Source organism: Akebia trifoliata, chromosome 6 (assembly GCF_017979445.1).
Source record: "Akebia trifoliata isolate Shusen 1 chromosome 6, ASM1797944v1, whole genome shotgun sequence".
Lineage (NCBI taxonomy): Eukaryota > Viridiplantae > Streptophyta > Magnoliopsida > Ranunculales > Lardizabalaceae > Akebia > Akebia trifoliata.
This window is the reverse complement of record NC_141380.1, coordinates 832,810-855,194: the sequence shown is the minus strand read 5'-3', so window position 1 is coordinate 855,194 and position 22,385 is coordinate 832,810. Positions and strand designations below refer to the sequence as shown.

The following is a 22,385-nucleotide window of genomic DNA, read 5'->3' as shown; positions in this document are numbered from 1 at the left end:
GCTTGTTTGGATAACATCAATTTTCAAAAAAACTAAAATTTTAATTTTCTAATTTTTTTTAAAAATTGCTATGTACTTTTAAAGGTAGAAAATAAAAGTTCTCGATCCTTTACCCTCTCTTGTGTTTATATCTCAAATCGTGCCCAAAAGATGAACTCCTCTCTCTCGATCGAGATTTCTCGAGGTCTACCCTAATTCAAGACACAAAACGAATCGATCAACTCTCTTGACAAATCAAAACCATCTGTCCCTCGATCGCAATTGGTTGGGTTTATGAGCTTGCATTGACATGGTGAGCATTAGTACTTGTGGAGGCATTTTTGGTCTTCGAAGCCAAATGATCTTTTTGTAAAACCTAGAAGTCGAATTTCAATGAGATCAACGTAAATCCTATACTAATCTCATGATTGTGAGAAAGGATTTAGGGGCAAAAAAAAGTCTTGATTTTCTAACTAAAAAGTCTTCACTCGGTTGACGTGGCACATACATGGAACCATAGATATTTTTCTCATGATACACAACTACACATCTTTTACGGGGATGTGAAATTGTGTATCCTAAGAAAAAAGATCTACGGTTTCATGTCCATACTACATCTACCGAGTATTGACCTAGTGAAGACTTTTTAATTAGAAAATCATTGTTTTGAAAAATATGAAGAAGAACCAAAAATTGAGGATAAAAGGATTCGAATTTGAATAATGATTTTCTAACTAGAAAGTCTTCACTCGGTCAATACTTGATTGACTAGACATGGCCATGAAATTATAGATCTTGTGTCTCGGGATACACAACTATGATTTTTATATAAATTTAATATTGTGTATCCCGAGAAATAAGATCTATGGTTCTGTATCCATGCCATGTCAGCCAAATATTGACCGAGTGGAGACTTTCTAGTTCGAAATCAGCACTCTTAGTATTTGGGTTTTTGAGGGGTGGAGATAACGAAATTGGCGGAGAAAAAACTTGATGTATCTCATGAAAATGCCTCAAGATACCTTTGGTTAGGCCCATTAACCATTTGGGATGATCTTTTGGTGGCCTAACAAGAATAATTAACATGATCAGTAATTTCAAATCACTTGATTTACGTTCAAATTCTAGATACTACTTTTTGCATTAAGTTCAAGAAGTGGTGCTGGGTTGAATTATTGGTCCTGTAGATGATTTCTTTTATAATAAAAATAATAATTAATTTAATGGTGTTGGGCTGATTTCTTTCTGACTTTCTAAATTTTTAACCGAAACAAACTTTTTTTTCTTTTAAAAAGTATTTTTTTCAAACTTACCAAAAGTAGTTTTTCCAAAGTTACGTCTTCCCTATTACTTTTTACTTTATATCCAAACAGGCCCTAAACATCCAAATAAAAGAAAGTTTTCAAAGTTAAGGAATGTCAAGCCAAAGTAACAAATAGGGGAAAAAAAAAAAAAAAACAACGAAACCTCTTAAATTTTTATAAAATAGTCGAAATAAAACAAGAGAATCATTGAATCTTCGAAATATCAAGAACTACAAGATAATAGTAAAACAAACCTGAAATTGATCACAAAGTTATAAGAAATCTCGATGATTGATTCTTGAATCTTGATTGATCTAGGTCTCCAACCAACTCTTAAGAGGCTTGAAAATAAGAGTTCGTTTCCAAAAATAAAATAAAAATATTCATCTAAAGATTTTATTTTTGAGAAATGCTACCTACATGCTGCTGTTAAAGATATAAAAATGTGGGATTTTGTGTGTTAATCTTGATATTTTTAAAAATAGAGTTAATATCAGTCCTCCGGCCTACATGGATTGCCACATTGAGAAAATAACACCACAACCCTCTAGACTTCATGGCATAGATTAGATTAAGAACAAAACTGTTTTTTTTATTTATTCCCTTGATCTGAGGCTTTAAAAATTAATGGCTAGTGAATTTCTTGATTTAAAATTAAAATCCAACAAAGAAAAATATCCTCTTTTTTAAAGTTCTTAAAATTTTGAGTTCCGTATTCCTGTGAAATCCAATTATAATTTTGGATGCCACATGGATGGGCGTTTAGGAAACTTTCCTCATTAACGAAGTGAGGAGAGTGTTTTTTCTTTCAAATGACAATGATGTCGGTGACGATGATATTATCATCATCATCTTAGTCATGCAGATGATTGATTTTGGAAAGAAAAATAAAGGAATTTTTGATCATTTTTTTTAATGGTCTATAGGAACATACTGAGACCATGGGTCCTGCCATTAGTTTGAAAATAAAAGGAGTATCAGAAAATAAATTTCGAGAGAAAAACGAAAAGTTTATAGATCAATTTTCATTAGTATGCAAGAGAAGACCAAGATCAAAGCACTTGTCAGTAGTTTGAAAATAAAACTTGATCGGTAAAATATGAGAAGTGCTATTCCACGCCAACTTTTACTAATTAAGCCTCAATTTCTTAAATTATTTATCACATCCCCTTCAAACATTAAAAAGGTTTGGTTCAAACTTCAAATTATAATCTCAACATTAGAAAATATTATAACATTCATTCAAACAACTTCAGTAGTTATTTACAATTATGATTAAGCTCATATCAAATCTTAAACACAAAAAATAGAAATATAGTAAAAAATATAAAAAAATTAGAGAACTTCTATTGGTGCCCCAACTTCTACTTATTCTCAACCATTTTAATAAGTAAAAGAAGGGGCGCCAATAGCAACTCGAAAATTCTAAGGAGAAACAAAATTTTAAAATACGAAAATTCTAAGGAGAAACAAAATTTCAAAATATTTTAAGCTCAGATAAGCTACTTTCGCCCGATTGATCAGACGATCGTGAGGTCCTTTACTTCACATTCGCGCACAATTCCTCACAACTCGCACATATTTACTCTGTAGAGAGAATAAGAAGAGCTAAAATATACTATACTTTGTCGATGTGGGACTATCCTTCATTAACTTATCTCTGCAATGTTGCTTCCAAAACATCTCTCCGTATCCCATCATTGGACTCGAAATGCTTCTTATCCATGATTCAGTTTCATAATACCAAAAATATTCGAATTCATCAACTAAGGCTTTTAGTGTATGATCATCTTCTTAATTTACATGGATCCATTCCTTTTGAAACTCGACTCTGCCTCCGATCCGTGCCATCTCCAACCACTTTCCACATGAATTAGTTTTGAAAAATCTTATTTTGAGTTACACTCTTTTTCAGATTATAATTCGGGCAAGTATCGAATGATAATAAAAGGTTCCACAAAATTTAAGTTGCAAGTTACTTGACATGATTCACATTGAATTTTATTGCCAACGAAAATTTTACCCATACTACGATAGAGGATTTAAATTCTTGTGAAGGCTTGGAATCCGACGTCTATCACCTCAAGATATAAATTATGGAATTAATAATCATTTTGGTCTTCCTCAGAGTTAAATTTAAATATAAAATGTTTCTAAGATGTTGAGCAAAATGACCCTGAAAAAAAAAAAAAATAGCACATCTAATATAAATTATTAGTGTCCGAGAAATCTATTTCTCAAAAAGCACTACCAACCAATAATTTTACAACTATTCTATTGGACGAGTGGCAAATGAACACAATCCAAATCCAAATACTTTTTAGGTTACTCTCTTTAAGACGATTTGCTCTACTAAATTTAATAAACTAAAGGCAATAAATTTTAACACAACGTCCCGATGATAAAATACCTAGTTGCAAATACTTTAGTTCTATGGACGAGTGGCAATGGTTGTGTTTGTGTCGTGTTGAGGTAAGGGTGTTCTGAAAATTTACTCATCCCGAACTCGATCCATTTATTAAATAGGTAACATGATACGATTTGTATAAATTGTTTTGTGAACAAGTTGGATTGTATTGGGTTCAAGTTTACATGTATAACCCATGAACATAACACAATTATGACCTGAAAATGAGCACTAACACGATTACTCCGAGCATGAACACACAAACAATATTACGATCCGAACATGATTATAACCTGTGTCCACCAACCTATCATCAACATAATTTGTCACAAAATATAATAAAAAAAAATGTACCAACACCATTAAATAGGTTATATATGGATTGGGTTATACATGGATCAAAACGATACATTAAAAGACATGATAATTAAATGGGTTAATGCCTCCAACCCAAACACGACCCATTTAATACTCGGATTGAAAGGGTCAACTCAATTACGACCCTAAAATGATTAGACTAAATTCAAACTTGTTAACTTCTTGATGTTTTTGAACGTGTTCGTCAGTCCATTTCAAAGTTCCCAACCATAGTCCTATGACTTTAAGAGCCTGTTTTGATATATACAAAAAAGTAACTTTCTTACTTTTGATAGTTAAAATGTTATATAATCTGTTTGAATTCATTTTAGAAAATTACTTTCTAGTTTCTAAAATTTATTTTCTCTTAAAATTATTTTTTCTTAAAATTAATTTCTTCCAGACTATTTTCTGCTTTATATTTGTTTTATCGAAACGGACTCTAAGTGAGTCAAATAATTGAATTTCAACCTTTGATGGAGTATATTTGGACGGCTGAGACCATATCTTGACCCAATAGACACGGTGGTGGTCCATATGAAAATGCAGTGACCTTTCTCAAGAAAGAACTGATTCATTAGGTGGGCCTTGGCCCAAGTCAAGTAGTAAGGAATACCTCGTAACAGTAAAAAATGAGACCGATTTAGGACCAGACAGAAGTGGAAAATTAGTGTGCTTGATGACAAGCAATCCACACAAAAGACAAAAATTAATGTGACATAAAAAGCATTTCATGCATTTATTATTTAATAAAGGATTTTTGTTAACGTATGCATTTAATAAACCTTGGAAAAATAAGAATTTGAGGGTATTTTTGATAGGAATTTTTTTTTTTTAGGGTAATTTTAGTAGTAAAATAAAATTTGGAAGGTAATGCATTAAATACACATTCCAAATAAACATTTGAGGGTTATTTTATAGGAGGTTTTTTGAGCAATTTTGATAAGAAAATATCGCCACCTTTATCTGAGGTCATGATCCCTAGGGCTGACAATGGATTGATTTGTTATCGGATTAGTACTATTTTAATACCGATATGAACTTGTTTTTCAACATGTATCTAATCTGACCCGAACGGATAAATGAATGTGCGAATTGAATCTGATTCAAACACATGTCTTATTTTTAAAAATATAAAATAATATAAAATTTAAAAAATTTCCTTTCCAACTACAAATATAATTATTTAAAAAAAAATGAAATAATTTTTTTTTCCTACATAATCATAGACTTTGAAATTGGCTATTATTAACTCTTAAATCTAAAATTCAAATCCAATGACAAAAAAATGTTTTTAATTTTTTCTTTTAATATTCTTAAAATTAATTTTTTTACTCTCCATAAACTTCCTTGAAGGATGCAACAAGAATTGATGGTCATCAGCACTTCCGAATTGATGGTCATCAGCACTTCCTTGAAGGATGCAATAAGAATTGGTGGTCATCAGCACTTCCTTGAAAGCAGGGGAATTTTAAATATTGACAAAAATGGAGAGATTATATCCAAAAGAGTCGTGGTGGAGTGACCTCGACACTTAGTTGATGTGGAGGTGCCTGTCCACACAACCCTAGATGTTTATCACTTGAGGTTACTCCACCATGATTCTATCAAAATTTTTGGACTCTTCTATTCTGAACCTGTAGTGTCAAGGCTTTCCATCTAGGACCATACAAAACTGACTCAAAAAAATAAAAATAAATAAAAAATAATACTCACGGACATGGCATTGTTCATGAGTGCTGATTTTCTAACTAGAAAGTCTTCACTCAGATTGAGGTGGCACAGACACAGAACAATAGATCCTTTTTCTTGGGATACACAATTGCACATCCTATAAAAAAATTTGCAATTGCATATCTCGATGAAAAAGATCTATAGTTACGTACATACATCCACGTCAACAATGCAAAAATTGATGTCAATTTTAATGTTATTTTAGTATTGTCGTTTGAGTAATGATTTTCTGACCCCTCATCTGGCATATTCAAAATACTCTTCAGATGTGACATGCATTAAGAGATGTGTAGTTGTGTATCCCAAGGCAAAAACATCTATGGTTTTAGTGCATGTCACATCTGAAAAGTATTTTGAATATGCCAGATGAGGGGTCAGAAAATCATTACTCAAACGACAATACTAAAATAACATTAAAATTGACATCAATTTTTGCATTGTTGACGTGGATGTATGTACGTAACTATAGATCTTTTTCATCGAGATATGCAATTGCAAATTTTTTTATAGGATGTCCAATAGTGTATCCCAAGAAAAAAGATCTATTGTTCTGTGTCCGTGCCACCTCAATCTGAGTGAAGATTTTCTAGTTAGAAAATAGACGGTTTGTCCCGAAATCGTGAAAATCCAGTTTCGATGCAGGCGTTGGCTTCAAGGTACAAAAATTAATCATGCCGACATTGTCGGTATCAAACTTTTCGCACTGATTGATGGCCTAAGAATTAAGATACAACCCTCGTTTTTTGGGTTTATTGTTTGCTGTCTTTGCCTCTAATTATTGACATAGTACTTACGTGTAGATAACACTTGACGACATATGAAACATTGCTGACTGATTATTCCTCCACTTGTTTGGTGGAACAATTCCAAAAATTGAGGCTGAAATTAAACAAATAATTAAACAAATTGAATGGAGTGCTGATTTTGTAACTCAACCGGACAGAGTAACTCACTTGCATGGCAGCTGTAATAGTCGCAGATTTTTTCCTTGAGATACACAATTGCACATGTTTTATGTGGGTGTGCAGTTGTGTATCTCGAGGGAAAAATATACGATTCTTCGTGTCAATTGAGCTTTTGAGTTATCTTGTCAAGTTGAGATACAAAATCATTACACAATTAAATAGGGATAAAAAGGGAGAGAAGAATTGAAGAGTGGGTCTATTTGCACAAATCGAAGTTGTAATTTGCACTCATTTTTTTGTGCATCTTAACTTTAAAATAACTATTTATATATCTGATCGATATTTTGTAAATTGTTGAAATGTAAGATTGAACAAATAAAAAGATAAAATTTTGATGAGTAAGATTCGTTCTACATGGACAATGGTGATTCAATTTTCTTTCGAATTGAAACCAAAACAGAAATTTGAAAATAGATTAAAAAATTACTGCAGAGTAATGAAATAGAATTGAAATGAGAACAAAAATATAAATTAAAAATAATGTAAAAGTGATTTAAAGAAATCAATTCAACTTTTGCAAATCATCTTGATAGTCTAAACAATCTTAATTTGATCTCAATCCACGCAACAAACCATTGTTTGTGGATTGGAAGATAATTCGATTAACACTCTTGTAGATGAATCCAATAGTATAGGTGATTAGTGAATCAAAATGATATTATCAAATATATATCTCTAGTTGTCATTAAACATGATCAAGCTTGATCTTATCTAAGCATGAATCATAAAAAGAGAACAATCAATATAAATCGGATAATCCGATCTTGATAAACTTCTTACAAGCACAATTAAAATAATTATTAAAGAATTGTTTAAACACTAACAAGATAGACTGATTCCGGCATCATCGACCTCTTTATGGAGAGTTTAACCGATCATTGTGAGGAACAAATTACAGTAATAGTAAAAAAAAGAGAATATGATAGAGAAGAGGATGAGATAAGTCTTTGTTACAATTTGATTCCCTCTTGATGATCTTTCAATGGAGTTGCAAAGAGAAATTAAAGAACAAAGATGAAAGAAAAACACTATTGAGATATCACTTCTACAAGAACTTTTCTCTCAAAGAAAAATTAGAAAATTTAGAAGAAGAAGAGGGGCCAAGAGGGATTCCTTCTCTTAGGGACAACCCTTTAATTTATAGTTTGGGTTATTGGGTCGGGTTTTCGTTTGAATTGATTAGAGAAGGACCTTCCATTACAACGACCGAAGAGTCTGAAATTTACAGCTCGAATCTTGGGGCAAAATTCCTTGAGATTTTCACGGCATTGTAAGGACCTACTGTCGCGCGGTGACGTGAGGGATTTTGGCTTCGAAATTTTGGATGCTCCCTTTTGACTTGTACATTGTAACAAAAATTGTTATAATAATATTTGTGTTCGAATTTGCTCTTTAATCTTGCAAATAGTTAGAAAACCTATTCATTTCAATATTTTGACAAATTAATACAATTATGGTTATTTGAAATAATTAACAATTTGGTGTTGATCATCTTTGTGTAATTACGATCCTAAAAAGTGATTTTACGAGACCTTATCAACACCTATTAAATATATTTTAACTTAAATTGTTTATTTCACTCACCTAAATGTATCAAATCATTTTTTTCTTCTTTATCTCATTTATTCATTTTAATATCTAGAAAGGTTTCAATTAGGTTTTTAAATTTTGATTTTACTTATTTTTCTTACCCTAACACTTCCAACTGAGTTGAAGTCGTTCACATGAGAAAGTTTTGTAATGTTCGATAGAAAATTTTGTTTGATATAGGTACCTATTGAATCTATTTGGTAATATTCGATAGATATCTACTGAATGTGATAAAATAAATTCGGTCTAAACTTACTGAACATAATTGTTATAAGATCTTCGATGGCTTCGATTCAAAATCATCGTGTTGTGATTTTAATAATATATTTTTTTTTCATCTTCCTTGATGATAAATGCAAAAAAAATAAAAATAAAAATTCAAAGAAATAAGATAACTTGAAAAAAAAAAAACATTAAAACCTAATCTTCATTGGTTCAAACTCTCCCAAAACTCAAAAAGAGATGAATATGAAGAATAATAAGAAGACGATGAGAAAGAAAAGAAGAAAAGGAAGGGGAAAGAAGAAAAAGTAAAAAATGGGTTTTGAATTTTTTATTTGGTAGGTGGTGGTGTGTGTAATAAGTCAAAATGAAATGGTATATATATATATATATATATATATATGGGAAATGTTCAGCAACAAACATTTTGACAAACATTTTGGCAAAACATTTTTCAAAATATGGGTTAGAGGTTTTGGAATGGGCTGATTTTTGGTGAGGATGATCTCTACGGTGAGGAGATCATCATCACCAAAATCAGCCCATTCCAAAACCTCTTACCCATCAAAAATGGCTTACAAAAAATGGACGGTCCACGATTTCCCAACTTGTAAACATGGGGTTAGAAGTTTTGGAATGGGCTGATTTTTGATGAGGATGATCTCCTCACCATAGAGATCATGCTCATCAAAAATCAGCCCATTCCAAAACCTCTAACCCATGTTTTGAAAAATGTTTTGCCAAAATGTTTGCCAAAATGTTTGTTGCTGAAAGGGACCCTATATATATATATATATATATATATATATATATATATATATATATATATATTTAGGATTAGGACCCGTATACACATAAAGCTACTTTATAATGTGTTTTGTCTTATATGGGCAAAAATGTTTGGAATGGGCTGATTTTTTGTGAGGATGATCTCTATGGTGAGGAGATCATCCTTGCCAAAAATCAGCCTATTATAAAACTTCTAGCCCCATGTTTACAAGTTGAAAATTTTTAGACCATCCAATTTTTGTAAATCAGTTTTGATGGGGTTAGAAGTTTTGGAATGGGATGATTTTTTACAAGGATGATCCCCTCACCATAGAGATCATCCTCACAAAAAATCAGCTTATTCCAAATCTTTTTAACCATATAAGACAAAACATTGTAGCTTTATGAGTAGCTTTATGTGTCTACGGAACCCGACTCATATATATATATATATATATAGGGTCAGGTTCAAGGGCCATATGAGAAAACATATGTAAAAACAATGTAACATTTATAAAATTTTAAAATATGGGTTAGAAATTTCGGATTGAGCTGATTTTTTGTGAGGATGATCTCTATGATGGGAAGATCATCTGGAAAAAAAATCAATCCAATCTGAAACTTCTAACCCCATTAAAAGTGATTTAGAATGTGGACCGTCGATTTTTTACCAAATTTTGTCACTAATTTGTAAATAACTTTTGATGGATTTAGAAGTTTTTTATTGAGCTGATTTTTTGTGAGGATGATCTTTTCATCATAGTGACCATCCTTGCAAAAAATCAGATCAATCCAAAACCTCTAACCCTTATTTTGAAAAACCATTGTTTTTTCATATGTTTTTACATATGGCCCTTGAACCGCTCCCATATATATATATATATAGGGGGTGGTTCAAGGGACGTTTATGAAAATTGCTAAGAAACTGATGGATGTAAGTCGTTCGATTTGGTAAAAATAACGGTTTGGATCACTCAAGACGTCAATTCCAATATTTATATAATTCCAAGCACCTCCTTCATTTTTTTAATTTAAAAAAAAATGAAATAAAATCTCTCTCTTGTCACTGTCTCATCTCTCTCTCTCGTCACTGTCTCTTCTCTTTCTCAATCTGAAATCAAGCGAAACCCTCTCTCTCTTGTCACTGTCTCATTTCTCTCTCTCTCTCTCTATTAAAGCTGCCATTAAAGATGGGAGAACTGAAAATATGTTGACCCCCTTAACCCTCTTTACATCTAAATCATCCAATTTGATCCAACATACGATATGGGTTAAGATTATGATGGGTTGACTAGGCTGAACATGTGTAGGGAGGAGCATCATCTGAATTTTCAGAATCCATCCATCATTGATAAATGGGTATCTCTCTCTCAAATCCCCCTTTTTTTTTTCCCCAACTTAAAAGGCTATGAAGCCAAAAAGACCCATTAAAGAGTCTTGAAGTTCTTGTGGTTTCAATTCAATAAAAAAAGCTTAAAATCTTTACAGCCCATCATACCTCAAAATTTTAAATGAAACTATCATGTTTCATGTGCTGCCATTAAAGCTGTGGAATGTCGGTTCTGGGTCATTAACATTGTATCAGACCCAACCCAATATTAAGTGAATTCAAAGATGGAGCTAAAATAGAAAAAAAAAGGACCCCAAATTTTGAATTAGAGGGCCACAGTTTGCAATTTGATTTGAATTACAAATGGTTATGAAGTTAATTGATTTCACATTGCAAGTACCATACATGTATTTTAACAATTAAAACTTCTATCATACAAATCACAAGAAGGGTTGGAATTAAGAAATTAAACTCATGAATCCATTTCATTGGAGTTGTTCTTGACATTAAGCCCAACTTGATATCTTCTTCGCAGATCGATTTGCAATAGAGAGAGAGAGAGAGAGAGAGGGGTTTCATTTGATTTCAGATTGAGAGAGAGAAGAGACAGTGACGAGAGAGAGAGAGAGAGAGAGAGAGAGAGAGAGAGAGAGATGAGACAGTGACAAGAGAGTGAGAGAGAGTTTATTTCATATTTTTTTTTAATTAAAAAAATGAGGGAGATGTTTGGAATTATATAAATATTGGAATTGACGTCTTAAACGATCTAAACCGTTGTTTTTACCAAATCGAACAATTTACATCCATCGATTTCTCAGCAGTTTTCTTAAACGTCTCTTGAACCGCCCCCATATATATATATATATGGGTCAGGTTCAAACGACAACCATTTCAACACACATATAGACAACGTGTTTTGTCTTATATGGGCAAAAATGTTTGGAATGGGCTGATTTTTTGTGAGGATGATCTCTGTGGTGAGGAGATCATCCTTGCCAAAAATCAGCTCATTATTAAACTTCTAGACCATCCAATTTTTGTTGAAAAATTATAAACTGTCCAATTTTTGTAAATCAATTTTGATGGGGTTACAAGTTTTGGAATGTGATGATTTTTTTCCAGGATGATCCCCTCATCACAGAGATCATCCTCACAAAAAATCAGCCCATTCCAAACATTTTTACTCATATAAGACAAACACGTTGTCTATATGTGTGTCGCAATGTGTGTTGGAGAACCCGACCCTATATATATATACAAAAAGTCGTTTAAGTGGATGCAATGAATTACTTCAACGTGTGCAAATAGACCAACTCATGATTGATGGGTGTAGGAATCCAAGTTTGTTGCGAATACTTCCTACAATCCCATTTTAAAATTAATCTCAATTATACATACTTAGCACTTGGGGGTATCAATGGGTTAGTTTCACATATTCTGATAATCAAAACCTAAATAAAATCTTGGTTTTAGTTCTTATCATTTTTGGTTTTGGGTATGAGATCCTTGGAATCAAAATCGACCGTACAAATACCCAATACCTATTTAGTATCTATCGGATATTCATTAACATAGATAAATTTTTTTTTTTTTTTTTGAATGACAAAGAAAGATGAGTATCTAAAAAAATAGATAATTATTTATAAATATAATAATTTAACTTGTAATTACTCAATTGAAAGTTAATAAGATCAACAATGAATTCTTCAAGCAAATCAACATTTTGATAATAAAATACTATAAAATTGTGATGTGAATCATTTATTTGTTGTTCAAATTATCCAAAAATGTGAAAACTAAATGTATATTTATGCAAAGAAAAGATAAATATTAAAGGCTTCACATCCTCTTTATATTTTAATTTATTTAAAGATATTTTCTTTTGTTAATACTTAATTAGAATACTATTTTATTATAACTGTTATAACTAAAATAAATTTATTGGTTGAGAAGCCTTAGGATAACAAAGGAGATCTGATTCGTATGGGTACTTAAGACAACCACTCCGAACCAGAATAAAAAATGGTTGGGTGCATAATCGATGTGAATCACTTTTCTTATAAACATAGTAAGATTTTAAGTTTCACTAAGGATTGTTTTGCTCAAATGGATTATCACATCAGCAATCCAACACTACAACCTTCTAACTTTCATCAAGAAATTAAAAAAAAAAAAAAATTTAAAACAAATATTTTGATTTTGATCAAAAGTTTTGAAAATGGATTGTAACTGAACTTTCACTTAACTCCCAAACTTAAAATTCAAATTCGATGATGAAAAATAACTATCTCTTAGAACTCTATTTGGTCAAAGTTCATTGAAATTTATCCTCTACAAGCCTCGATCATTAGATCATGTTTTTGGATGAAATAAATTGAGCCCAGAGCCCAAGGACCGAGGGCAGGGATTTCACTTTATAAGGCTAATCGGACTCAAATCCGATCGGGTACCATTACACTCTAGTCATGCAGAAGGGACTTGATAAAATGTAATATGTTGTCACATAAGCAAAACTACTTCCAAGAAGTTTTATTTAGTTCCTCAATTCTTATAGTAACGCTTTCCTCAGTTGATAGATACGGAGCATTAGCGGCAATGGTGGTTAGTTTCTCTCTCAAACTAGCCATTTCTAGTCCTCTTCAATGCCTCTCTCCAAAAAACGACCAAGTAAGCTCTCTCTCTCTCTCCCCCCACAGTAGTTCAAAAACTAGGACTCGCGCGTGAGATTTGATAGTTTTGACAGTTTATTTAGTTATTATGCGATTTGTGCCCGATTCGACTCGCCAAGTCTTTGATCGTTGTATCACGCTGAATTTTCTTGCAGACTAGAAATTCGGTTGTAACTCTGTCATCTGCAACTACTCAAAAATCTCATGGAGTACTCCGAAACAAGACTTATCCAACTAAAACAATCTCCGAAACTAGCACACAACCTCAATTTCAAGCCTTGGTTGATCTCTTACAGGATTCTGCAACAAAAGGGTCGATCAGAGAAGGAGAAACAATTCATGGGTTCTTGATAAAATGTAATTTTGATGGTGATACATCTGTAGTTTTATTCAATCATCTAGCTCACATGTATGCTAAATGCTCAAATTTCAATGCTTCTCGTCGAATATTTGACGAAATGCCTCAAAGAAACGTATTCTCGTGGACAGTTATGATTGTTGGATCAACTAATAATGGGTTGTTTATAGATGGGTTTAGATTCTTCTGTGAGATGCAAATTATTGGACTTCAACCCGACAAATTCGCTTATTCAGCCGTAGTTCAGTCATGTATTGGGTTGGGCTCTGTCCAATTGGGTAACATGGTGCATGCCCAAATCATTAAAAGGGGATTTGGGGCTCATGTATTTGTTAGTACTTCTCTTCTTAATATGTATGCGAAGTGCGGAGAAATTGAGGATTCAATTCGGATTTATAACACTATGAATGAGCATAACCAAGTCTCACATAATGCCATGATATCAGGATTTGTGTCGAACGATCTTCATTTAGAGGCATTCAATCAATTCATCAAAATGAAGAGGGAAGGTTTCATTCCAAATATGTACACATTTGCTAGCCTTTTGAAGGCAATTGGGAAGCTTGGTGATGTTAGTAAGGGAAGAGAAGTCCACAATTATATCACTGAATTGGGTATGGAGTCTAATGTCCTAGTTGGGACTTCGCTCATTGATATGTACTCGAAATGTGGTTGCTTGTACGACGCTAGGTTGGTGTTTGATATGAATTTCACCTATTGTAGAATGAATATGCCATGGAATGCGTTGATTTCGTGCTACTCACAGGGTGGGCATGGCAGGGAGGCTTTGGGACTCTTTGTTAGAATGTGTATCAACAATAATGTAGATTCGGACCTTTTTACATATACTAGCGTGTTCAATGCAATTGCTGATTTGAAGTGTTTGCAACTTGGGAAGGAAGTTCATGCAATGGTGGTGAAATTTGGGTATGATTCACGGGTTTTAAGCGTGAACAATGCTATTGCAGATGCGTATTCCAAATGTGGGTCTGTTGAAGATGCAAGGAAGGTCTTTGAGAGGATGGAAGAGAGGGATTTGGTGTCTTGGACTACCATGGTGACCGCCTATGCTACCTCTTCAGAGGGGGAGAAAGCACTTAGCTTCTTCTCGCAGATGAGGGAGGAAGGTTTTATACCCAATCAGTTCACTTTTGCTAGTGTACTTGTTGGGTGTGCCAGCCTTTGTTTGCTTGAGTACGGTCATCAAGTCCATGGTCTTCTCTGTAAGATCGGGTTGGAGGATCACGAGTGCATTGAGAGCTCTCTAATTGACATGTATGCCAAATGCGGTAGTATAATCGATGCAGAGAAGGGTTTCGAGAGGATCGTTAATCCTGATGTTGTTTCGTGGACTGCAATGATATCGGGCTATGCTCAACATGGTTTTACAAACAAAGCACTCCAACTCTTTGGGAGGATGGAAGAATTGGGTATCAAGGCTAATGCGGTTACCCTTTTATGCGTACTGTTTGCTTGTAGTCATGGAGGAATGGTGGAGGAGGGCCTCCATTATTTCCAATCAATGGAAGATAGATACAGTTTGGTTCCAGAAATGGAACATTATGCTTGTGTTGTCGATCTCTTAGGTCGTGTGGGTCGTCTTGATGATGCAATGGAGTTCATTAACAATTTGCCAATTAAGCAGACAGATATGGTTTGGCAGACCTTGCTTGGCGCATGTAGGGTCCATGGAAATGTTGAGTTGGGAGAGATAGCTGCAAAGAAAATTCTCTCGATTAGGCCCGAGAATTCAGCGACATACGTGCTTCTATCAAACACATACATTGAGAGTGGTAGTTTAGAAGATGGGCTAAGTTTGAGAAATGTTATGAGGGACAGAGGTGTGAACAAGGAACCAGGCTTTAGTTGGATTTCTGTGAAAGGGGCAGTCCATAAGTTCTTTTCAGGGGATCAAGAACATCCACAAAAAGATGAGATATATGCCAAATTGGAGGGTTTGAGGGAGAAGATGAAGGCCATGGGTTATGTACCAGACTTGAAATATGTATTGCAAGATGTAGAATGAGGGATATATACATTGTGAAAACTCAATACACGACATCCATTTGTCATGAAAACCAGAAAATAAAAATAAAATTTCACTTTGTTATAAGTATGCATTGTTATCAATATCAGTATTTGGGTCAGGTTGAAATGGGCTTAGCCCATATCTTATCATAGTTTAAAGGAACTGGCCCATATTCTGAATGCTCAGGCCCGTGCTGAGCCCGGAAGTGGTCCGGCACTTGAAGCCTAGTGAGCAAGGAACGCTGTATAACCCATTAGGCTATCTGACCCATTTTCCACTACATTTTTTGCAACTTGTAATTCTGTACTAATCAATGAGAAGTGAGGCTCTGGAAAATTTTGTCATCCAAAAAGGGCTGGCTTGAATAACTTATTAAATAATTGATCTCAAATGGCTCCACTGATCATCACAACTTCTCCAATCCACCATTGTCAATGTGAAATTTGTTCTCCTTTTATGAGCCCTTAAGAAATATTATATTACTTACACTTGAATCCATTAGTAAAGGTGAACCCTTCACTTTTTCTATGTAAGAAAGTGTACCTACTTGCCTAATCCTTGAACTGAGTTGTGATGAATGTACTCGGTTGGGTACATGGCTGACGTGACAAGGGCATATAACCATAGATCTTTTTCATTGGTAGACACAGGAAAAATATGTGTGGTTATGTGCCCTTACCACGTCAGCAGCTACCCAACGGCATGCATTCATCATTATTCTAAAAGAAATCATCACTGAAATATTGAGAACATCAATACTGTGGCCAGTTGTCAATATTTGTTTAGAGTCTCATATTCAGGCAAAATTTGGAGGAAGACCAGGCACTTCAATTGCAATCAACAAACAGTTTCTTTGTGTGAAGTCAGGTAGTCTATCATTTCATAAACACTATTTAAAGGTTATGTTGCCTTTTCAAGTTTCATTACAACCTCTTATCTAAGAAAATCTTGAGATCTCTTACTTGGAGGTGAGTCACTTTCCAAAAGCTAAAGAGTCCCTCCATTCCATAAAATAGAAGGAAAAAAAAAAGGTGTCTCTCCCATTTTGTGGGGTTTCAAAGCTCCAACCAAATGAAATACATTGAAGCTCACACTACTCAAAATCAACTATGAGACTAAACAGTTGAAAACCCCATGGTGGTGGTGGGTTGGGCAGATTTTGGTGGGTACCCACTTGGGATGAGACAAGGTTAAGCTTGTAAGATATGCTCCATACTTTTTTTTTCCTTGGGTTTTTGAATGATAGATTGAAAACTATTTGGCTTCAATAATTAGAATCGCACGCCCGTGACCTTGATATTGAATCCTTATGTCTCAATCAGAGGGGTACAAGTTGTGCTTAAGCCTAATGATGAGATGATTCTGCTATCTCTTGACTGACACCCTTGATGCAATGTGTAGACTATTAATCAGTTTTCTCAACAACATTATTTCCTTGAACACTATCAGATTTCTAATTTAGAAAAAAAAAATGTATGTTGAAAAGAAATGACCTAAATGAGACTGTAAAACATTTAGACCGAGATTCTGATATTTAATGAAAATATGCAATATGATCATTGCAAGCTTACATCCAATGAGAAAATGTTAAAATGAATTCAAGACTCGCCAACTTTGGAATTAGTATTTTAAATATATGGTGTTATCTGTTATATATCCTAGTTATTGTAAAAATAGAACAAGAAAAGGAGGGAAAAAAAAAATGAAATATGGCTTTTGGGTAATGTGGGGTTCTTGAGCACAAATGGTAATCCTTATTCTCTGCATATTTACGTTTGATGAAAGAATTTTAAGTCTCATAACCAATATTGGAAAGTTTTTGGAAGTGGCTACTAATAACTTGAGGGAGAAAGAGAAAAACGTTCAGAGTTTGAGACAACAAACGATGGGATTCTACCGAGTGCATAGTACATTCCCGTGAACTACTAGGTGATGTATTTGTTTGTCCCAAGGGGCGGATATGAATTAGGTGATGAAGCTTCCGAGGATGGAGGGAGAACTTGGAGTCTCGAGCATGAAGTGGGCAGTTGCAATTCAAAAAAAAAAAAAAAAAAAATCCTCACATCAAATTGTAGATCGGTAGGATAGGGGAAAGGTGTGGCAGACTCATGGAGGAAGCACGAGACATGAAATTTCTCAAACCTCATGAAAAATAGGTTTGTACTCTGACGTTTGTTACCACCCGCTTTTGACATGACTAAGCTAGCAAGCACCACAACCAATGATACAAGGCTATGAATATATAATTTTCGAATGTAAATATATGCAATCTTCACTATTCTAAGTCTTAAACATTTTTTAATTTTCAATTGACTTGATCATTAAATTATTTTTCACATGTGTCATAGTGTAACTGGCGCCAACACAACACCACCATTTTCAGAAAGGAAGATCAAAAAGCTTTGAGTAGATAAAACAACCAACAACTTGATTGATTATAAATTTCAAGCTAATGTTTTATTTATTCTTGAAGAACTTAACTCTCCCTTTAACCTCTTCCCACCACACCATGAAGGCATGTACCCAACCAAACTTCTTGTCTTTGGCGTTTATCTTATTCCTCTAGATTCTTTAAATGCTAACAAGACACTGTACTCTCCCCATGCAAAACAAGGCACTTATCTCTCTATTATCCATTGACTGATGATTTTTGAACTTAGCCTGACAGCTGGACTCAAAAACTCACTGACGTGTCATGTGCAGTGTCATGCACAAACAACCGTAGATTTTTTTGCTCGGGATACACAACTGCAGATGACAGGTCGGTTGTGTATCCCGAGGGACAGAATCTAAGATTGTTTGCCCATACCACTGTCAGGTTGTGTTCAAAAATCAGCACTCTTCTCCATTTTATATTTCTTCATTAAACTTTTTTTTTCCCCCCCTATTTACACATTTGCATGTGAATGTACTTTCCCTGAAGTGAAACTCACGTGATCTTTGCTGGTAAGTCACAAGAAGCTTAAAATAATATCTAAATTATTTTTTTATGAACTTGAAAAAATTATTAAAAAAATTTGTATAGACAGGATAATGAAAATATTAATAATGGAGATAATATTACCTATATTCAAGGGAAGAGGTCAAGGTAAAATATTGGACATGAAGGGGAAAAAAAAGAAGAAAAAAACTGAAAACAGTGATAATTTAATGAGAATCTATCTTTGGGCAACGCGTCTGTTTGTCAACCAAAGAGAGTTTAAAATCATATTTATGAGAAAGTACTTAACCAATTTTTTTTTTTTTTGAGTGATATATAAATATATTATACAATTGGGCCAAAAAAATAAAATAAACAATTGGGCCAAAAATGTATGTTTTCCTTTACTTCATCACACGTTTAAAAAAAAGTGTAATGATTTTCTGACACCCCCCCCTTTACACATGCTCCCATCACAGAATCCCATGCAAATGATTTACGGTTCTGTGATGGGGCATACGGGGTGTTTGTTAGAGGGGGCATCATATTATCTGAATTATTGATGAAAATTAGTGTATCTGAGCTCTTTAAATTTAGAATTTCTTTGGGATTAGAGCCATAACTCAGTTGGTTGACAAATTGCAACCTCAACTTTGAGGTCATGAGTTCAAGTCCAGCTTGCCAATAATTTTTTTTTATTATTTAAAAAATGTATTTTCCTATACAATTTTTCAGTTATTAAAAATTCTAGGTTCTATTTTTTTCTAAACAAGCAGAAATTTGTATGTATAAAATAATTTACAAAAGATTAGGGCCTACCCCAGTAAAAATACATCAAGGGAATATGAAATTTAGCATTTCCATAATATCCCCACAAAAACGACTTTTAACTGAAGTTGGGAATTGAGAAGTCGGAAAGAACTTCAATTAATCAACTTCTAGTCACTATTTTAGCGATGAGAGGAGGACAATCAATCTCCCATTTGTTTGCAACCAAGGCCCAAAAGAATCAAAATGCTTTTTGCTAAAATATTATAAAAGTGATTTAAGCGCGTTGTGGTTGAGTCTTCTTGGCTACATATCGATTTTGCAATTATTTTCTTTCTTTTGTAAATGTCATCGTGCTGATCAGTGTCAAGTTGCCTTGAAATCGACAAAAAACTAATAATATGACCTTTCAATATATCAAATCAAGCTGGAATTTCTTATAAAAGAGCAAACTAACTTGAATTTGAAGTAATTGTACTATGTACTAGATATCTAATTAAATGAGCTACATTGCTTGGCAATTATTTTGGCAAACAAAGGTGTCCATGCCAAAAATATAATCAAACCGAAAGAAACTCCAATTAAACTAAGATAATTCCCCGTGTAATGAAATAATTTCTTTTTAAAATGTAGTTTTGTAATTTGTTTTACGATTTTGTTATAAATGACTATAAGTTCTTATCAATGCCCCCTAAGAGTACAAGTTGTTCTACAAAATTTTCATTGCAATTATCTCTGATGCCTAACTTAAGTATGTCACATCTCTTAATATGGAATTTGAGACCCTAACACGATTTGATAGAAAATTCCCGACTAATGTGGAAATCTTGGATTTAGGGTGAATAATCAAATTGAAATGCAAAAACTAACACTTGACTATTAAGTAATCCAATTGAAATTAAGGAGAAAATAATAGGGTGATTCGGTCAACAAACCTTAAAACTTACTAGGTTAGCTTTGAAATTGTAAATCCTAGATTTTTAATAACCCACGATTATCATTTTCAAATCTCGATTGTAAAACCTTGTCCTCAGCATCCTCAAAACCTTATCCTAAAGATTTAGGGTCAGTTAAGCAAATCACGGTCCTTCAATGAATTCTATCGAACCATTTTGTTAGTTATTAAACAAGTCAAACCTTGCTTATTTTTCACCATAATCGAACTTTGCTGCAGTGCAATACTTTTATAGAATGTCCTAGTATGAATGAAATGAAATGTCTAATCCGGATTCATGTTAATAAGGAATAACAAATAGAATAATAGTGAAGCGACCTTAAGATTATACCTCATATTAGTGAAAAGTGTGTAGGAGCCATATATGCTTTTGTTTGAGATACGAATCAAAAAGCATCTAGGGTTCTTACAAACTTTCACATTAGGATATACGATATGAGGTACAATCTTGAGGTCACTCCTGCACGACTTCTACAAATATTTACATCCACTAGAACTAAAGGGCATGAAATGGCCATCGTAATCCCTACAACTACTTATTAATGGAATGAAATAGTACAAATAAGATTAAATAAATTAGAGATTTTGTGATTAAACACTGAATCCTAGAACCTAAAAGCCTAGAAAAGCAAGACAATATAACTTAAGGGTAAGAGACAAGGCTGTGAACAGGGTAAGTGCATGGACGGATTGTTTGGTTGTAATGATTAAGGCCACACATGTGAATAGGTGGGTACGTGGTTTGTCCTTTGTGAAATGGTGGCAATGTTACAACAGGGTCACCCATATATTCACATGAGAAATTTGATAAATTGACCTCATCTCGGGATAATATAATTTAAGATGCTCAAATTCTCGTTCAATTTAAGATCTCTGCACGACCAGGTCAACATTTTATTTCATCGTTGTTACAACTTATTCCAAATTAATGGGATTGGCATATATATATATATATATATATATTATATATATATATATGGGTAGCGTTCAATGACTAACTTTTTGGCAAAACATTTTTTAAACATGAGTTAGAAGTTTTGGAATGGACTTGATTTTTGGTGAGGATGATCTCTACGGTGACGAGATCATCCTCATCAAAAATCAGCCCATTCCAAAACTTCTAGCCCATGTTTACAAGTTGAAAAATCGTGGACCGTCCATTTTTTGTAAATTATTTTTGATGAGGTTAGAAGTTTTGGAATGGGCTGATTTTTGGTGATGATGATCTCCTCACCGTAGATATCATCCTCACCAAAAATCAGCCCATTCCAAAACTTCTAATCCCATCAAAAATAATTTATAAAAAATAGACGGTCCACTCTTTTTTCAACTTGTAAACATGGGCTAGAAGTTTTGGAATGGGCTGATTTTTGGTGAGAATGATCTCTACGTTGGTGAGGATGATCTCCTCACCGTAGAGATCATTCTCACCAAAAATCAGCCCATTCCAAAACTTCTAACTCATGTTTTGAAAAATGTTTTGCCAAAATGTTAGCCATTGAATGCTACGGATCAAGGGACATATGTAAAAACAATGTAACATTAATAAAATTTTAAAATATGGGTTATAAGTTTTGGATTGATTGTGAGGATGATCTCTATGATGGGAATATCATCTGAAAAAAAAAAATCAATCAAATTTGAAATTTCTAACCCTATTAAAAGTGATTTAGAATGTGGACCGTTGATTTTTTGTCAATTTTTATCAATAATTTGTAAATCACTTTTGATGGATTTAAAAATTTCAGATTGAATTTATTTTTTGTGAGGATGATCTTTTAATCATAGTGACCATCCTCACAAAAAATCAACTCAATCCAAAACCTCTAACCCATATTTTGAAAAACCGTTATTTTTACATATGTCGCATGAATCACCCTATATATATATATATATATATATATATATATATATATATAATATATATATATATATATATATATATATAAGGTGACGTTTTTAACAAAATCCTAAACAATATTCTAAACAAAGCATTTTGTCTTATATGAGTTAAAATTTTTAGAATAGGC

At 33.3% G+C, this 22,385-nt stretch overlaps 1 protein-coding gene and 1 non-coding gene across 2 annotated transcripts; one reads left to right on the top strand and one right to left on the bottom strand.

The window, feature by feature from the left end:
* Positions 1–2,772: 2,772 nt before the first annotated feature.
* On the bottom strand, positions 2,773–2,857 carry LOC147399396 (small nucleolar RNA snoR114). Its single transcript, XR_015179564.1, has one exon. It is a non-coding gene; the product is annotated as a small nucleolar RNA snoR114 (small nucleolar RNA).
* A 10,310-nt stretch (positions 2,858–13,167) lies between these two features.
* LOC147399395 (pentatricopeptide repeat-containing protein At2g27610-like) lies at positions 13,168–16,008 on the top strand. The gene is made up of 2 exons (XM_086444750.1): positions 13,168–13,323; positions 13,481–16,008. Exons 1-2 carry the CDS (start codon positions 13,252–13,254, stop codon positions 15,707–15,709), a joined length of 2,301 nt encoding a protein of 766 aa, XP_086300876.1. The 5' UTR covers positions 13,168–13,251; the 3' UTR covers positions 15,710–16,008.
* Positions 16,009–22,385: the final 6,377 nt, after the last annotated feature.

What these genes read in the sequence shown, in the direction of transcription:
- LOC147399395 (XM_086444750.1), top strand. Translation starts at nt 13,252, where the DNA reads ATGGTGGTTAGTTTCTCTCTCAAACTAGCCATTTCTAGTCCTCTTCAA. An exon ending in TCTCTCCAAAAAACGACCAA is followed by an intron (nt 13,324 to 13,480) that starts GTAAGCTCTCTC and finishes ATTTTCTTGCAG; the next exon opens with ACTAGAAATTCGGTTGTAAC.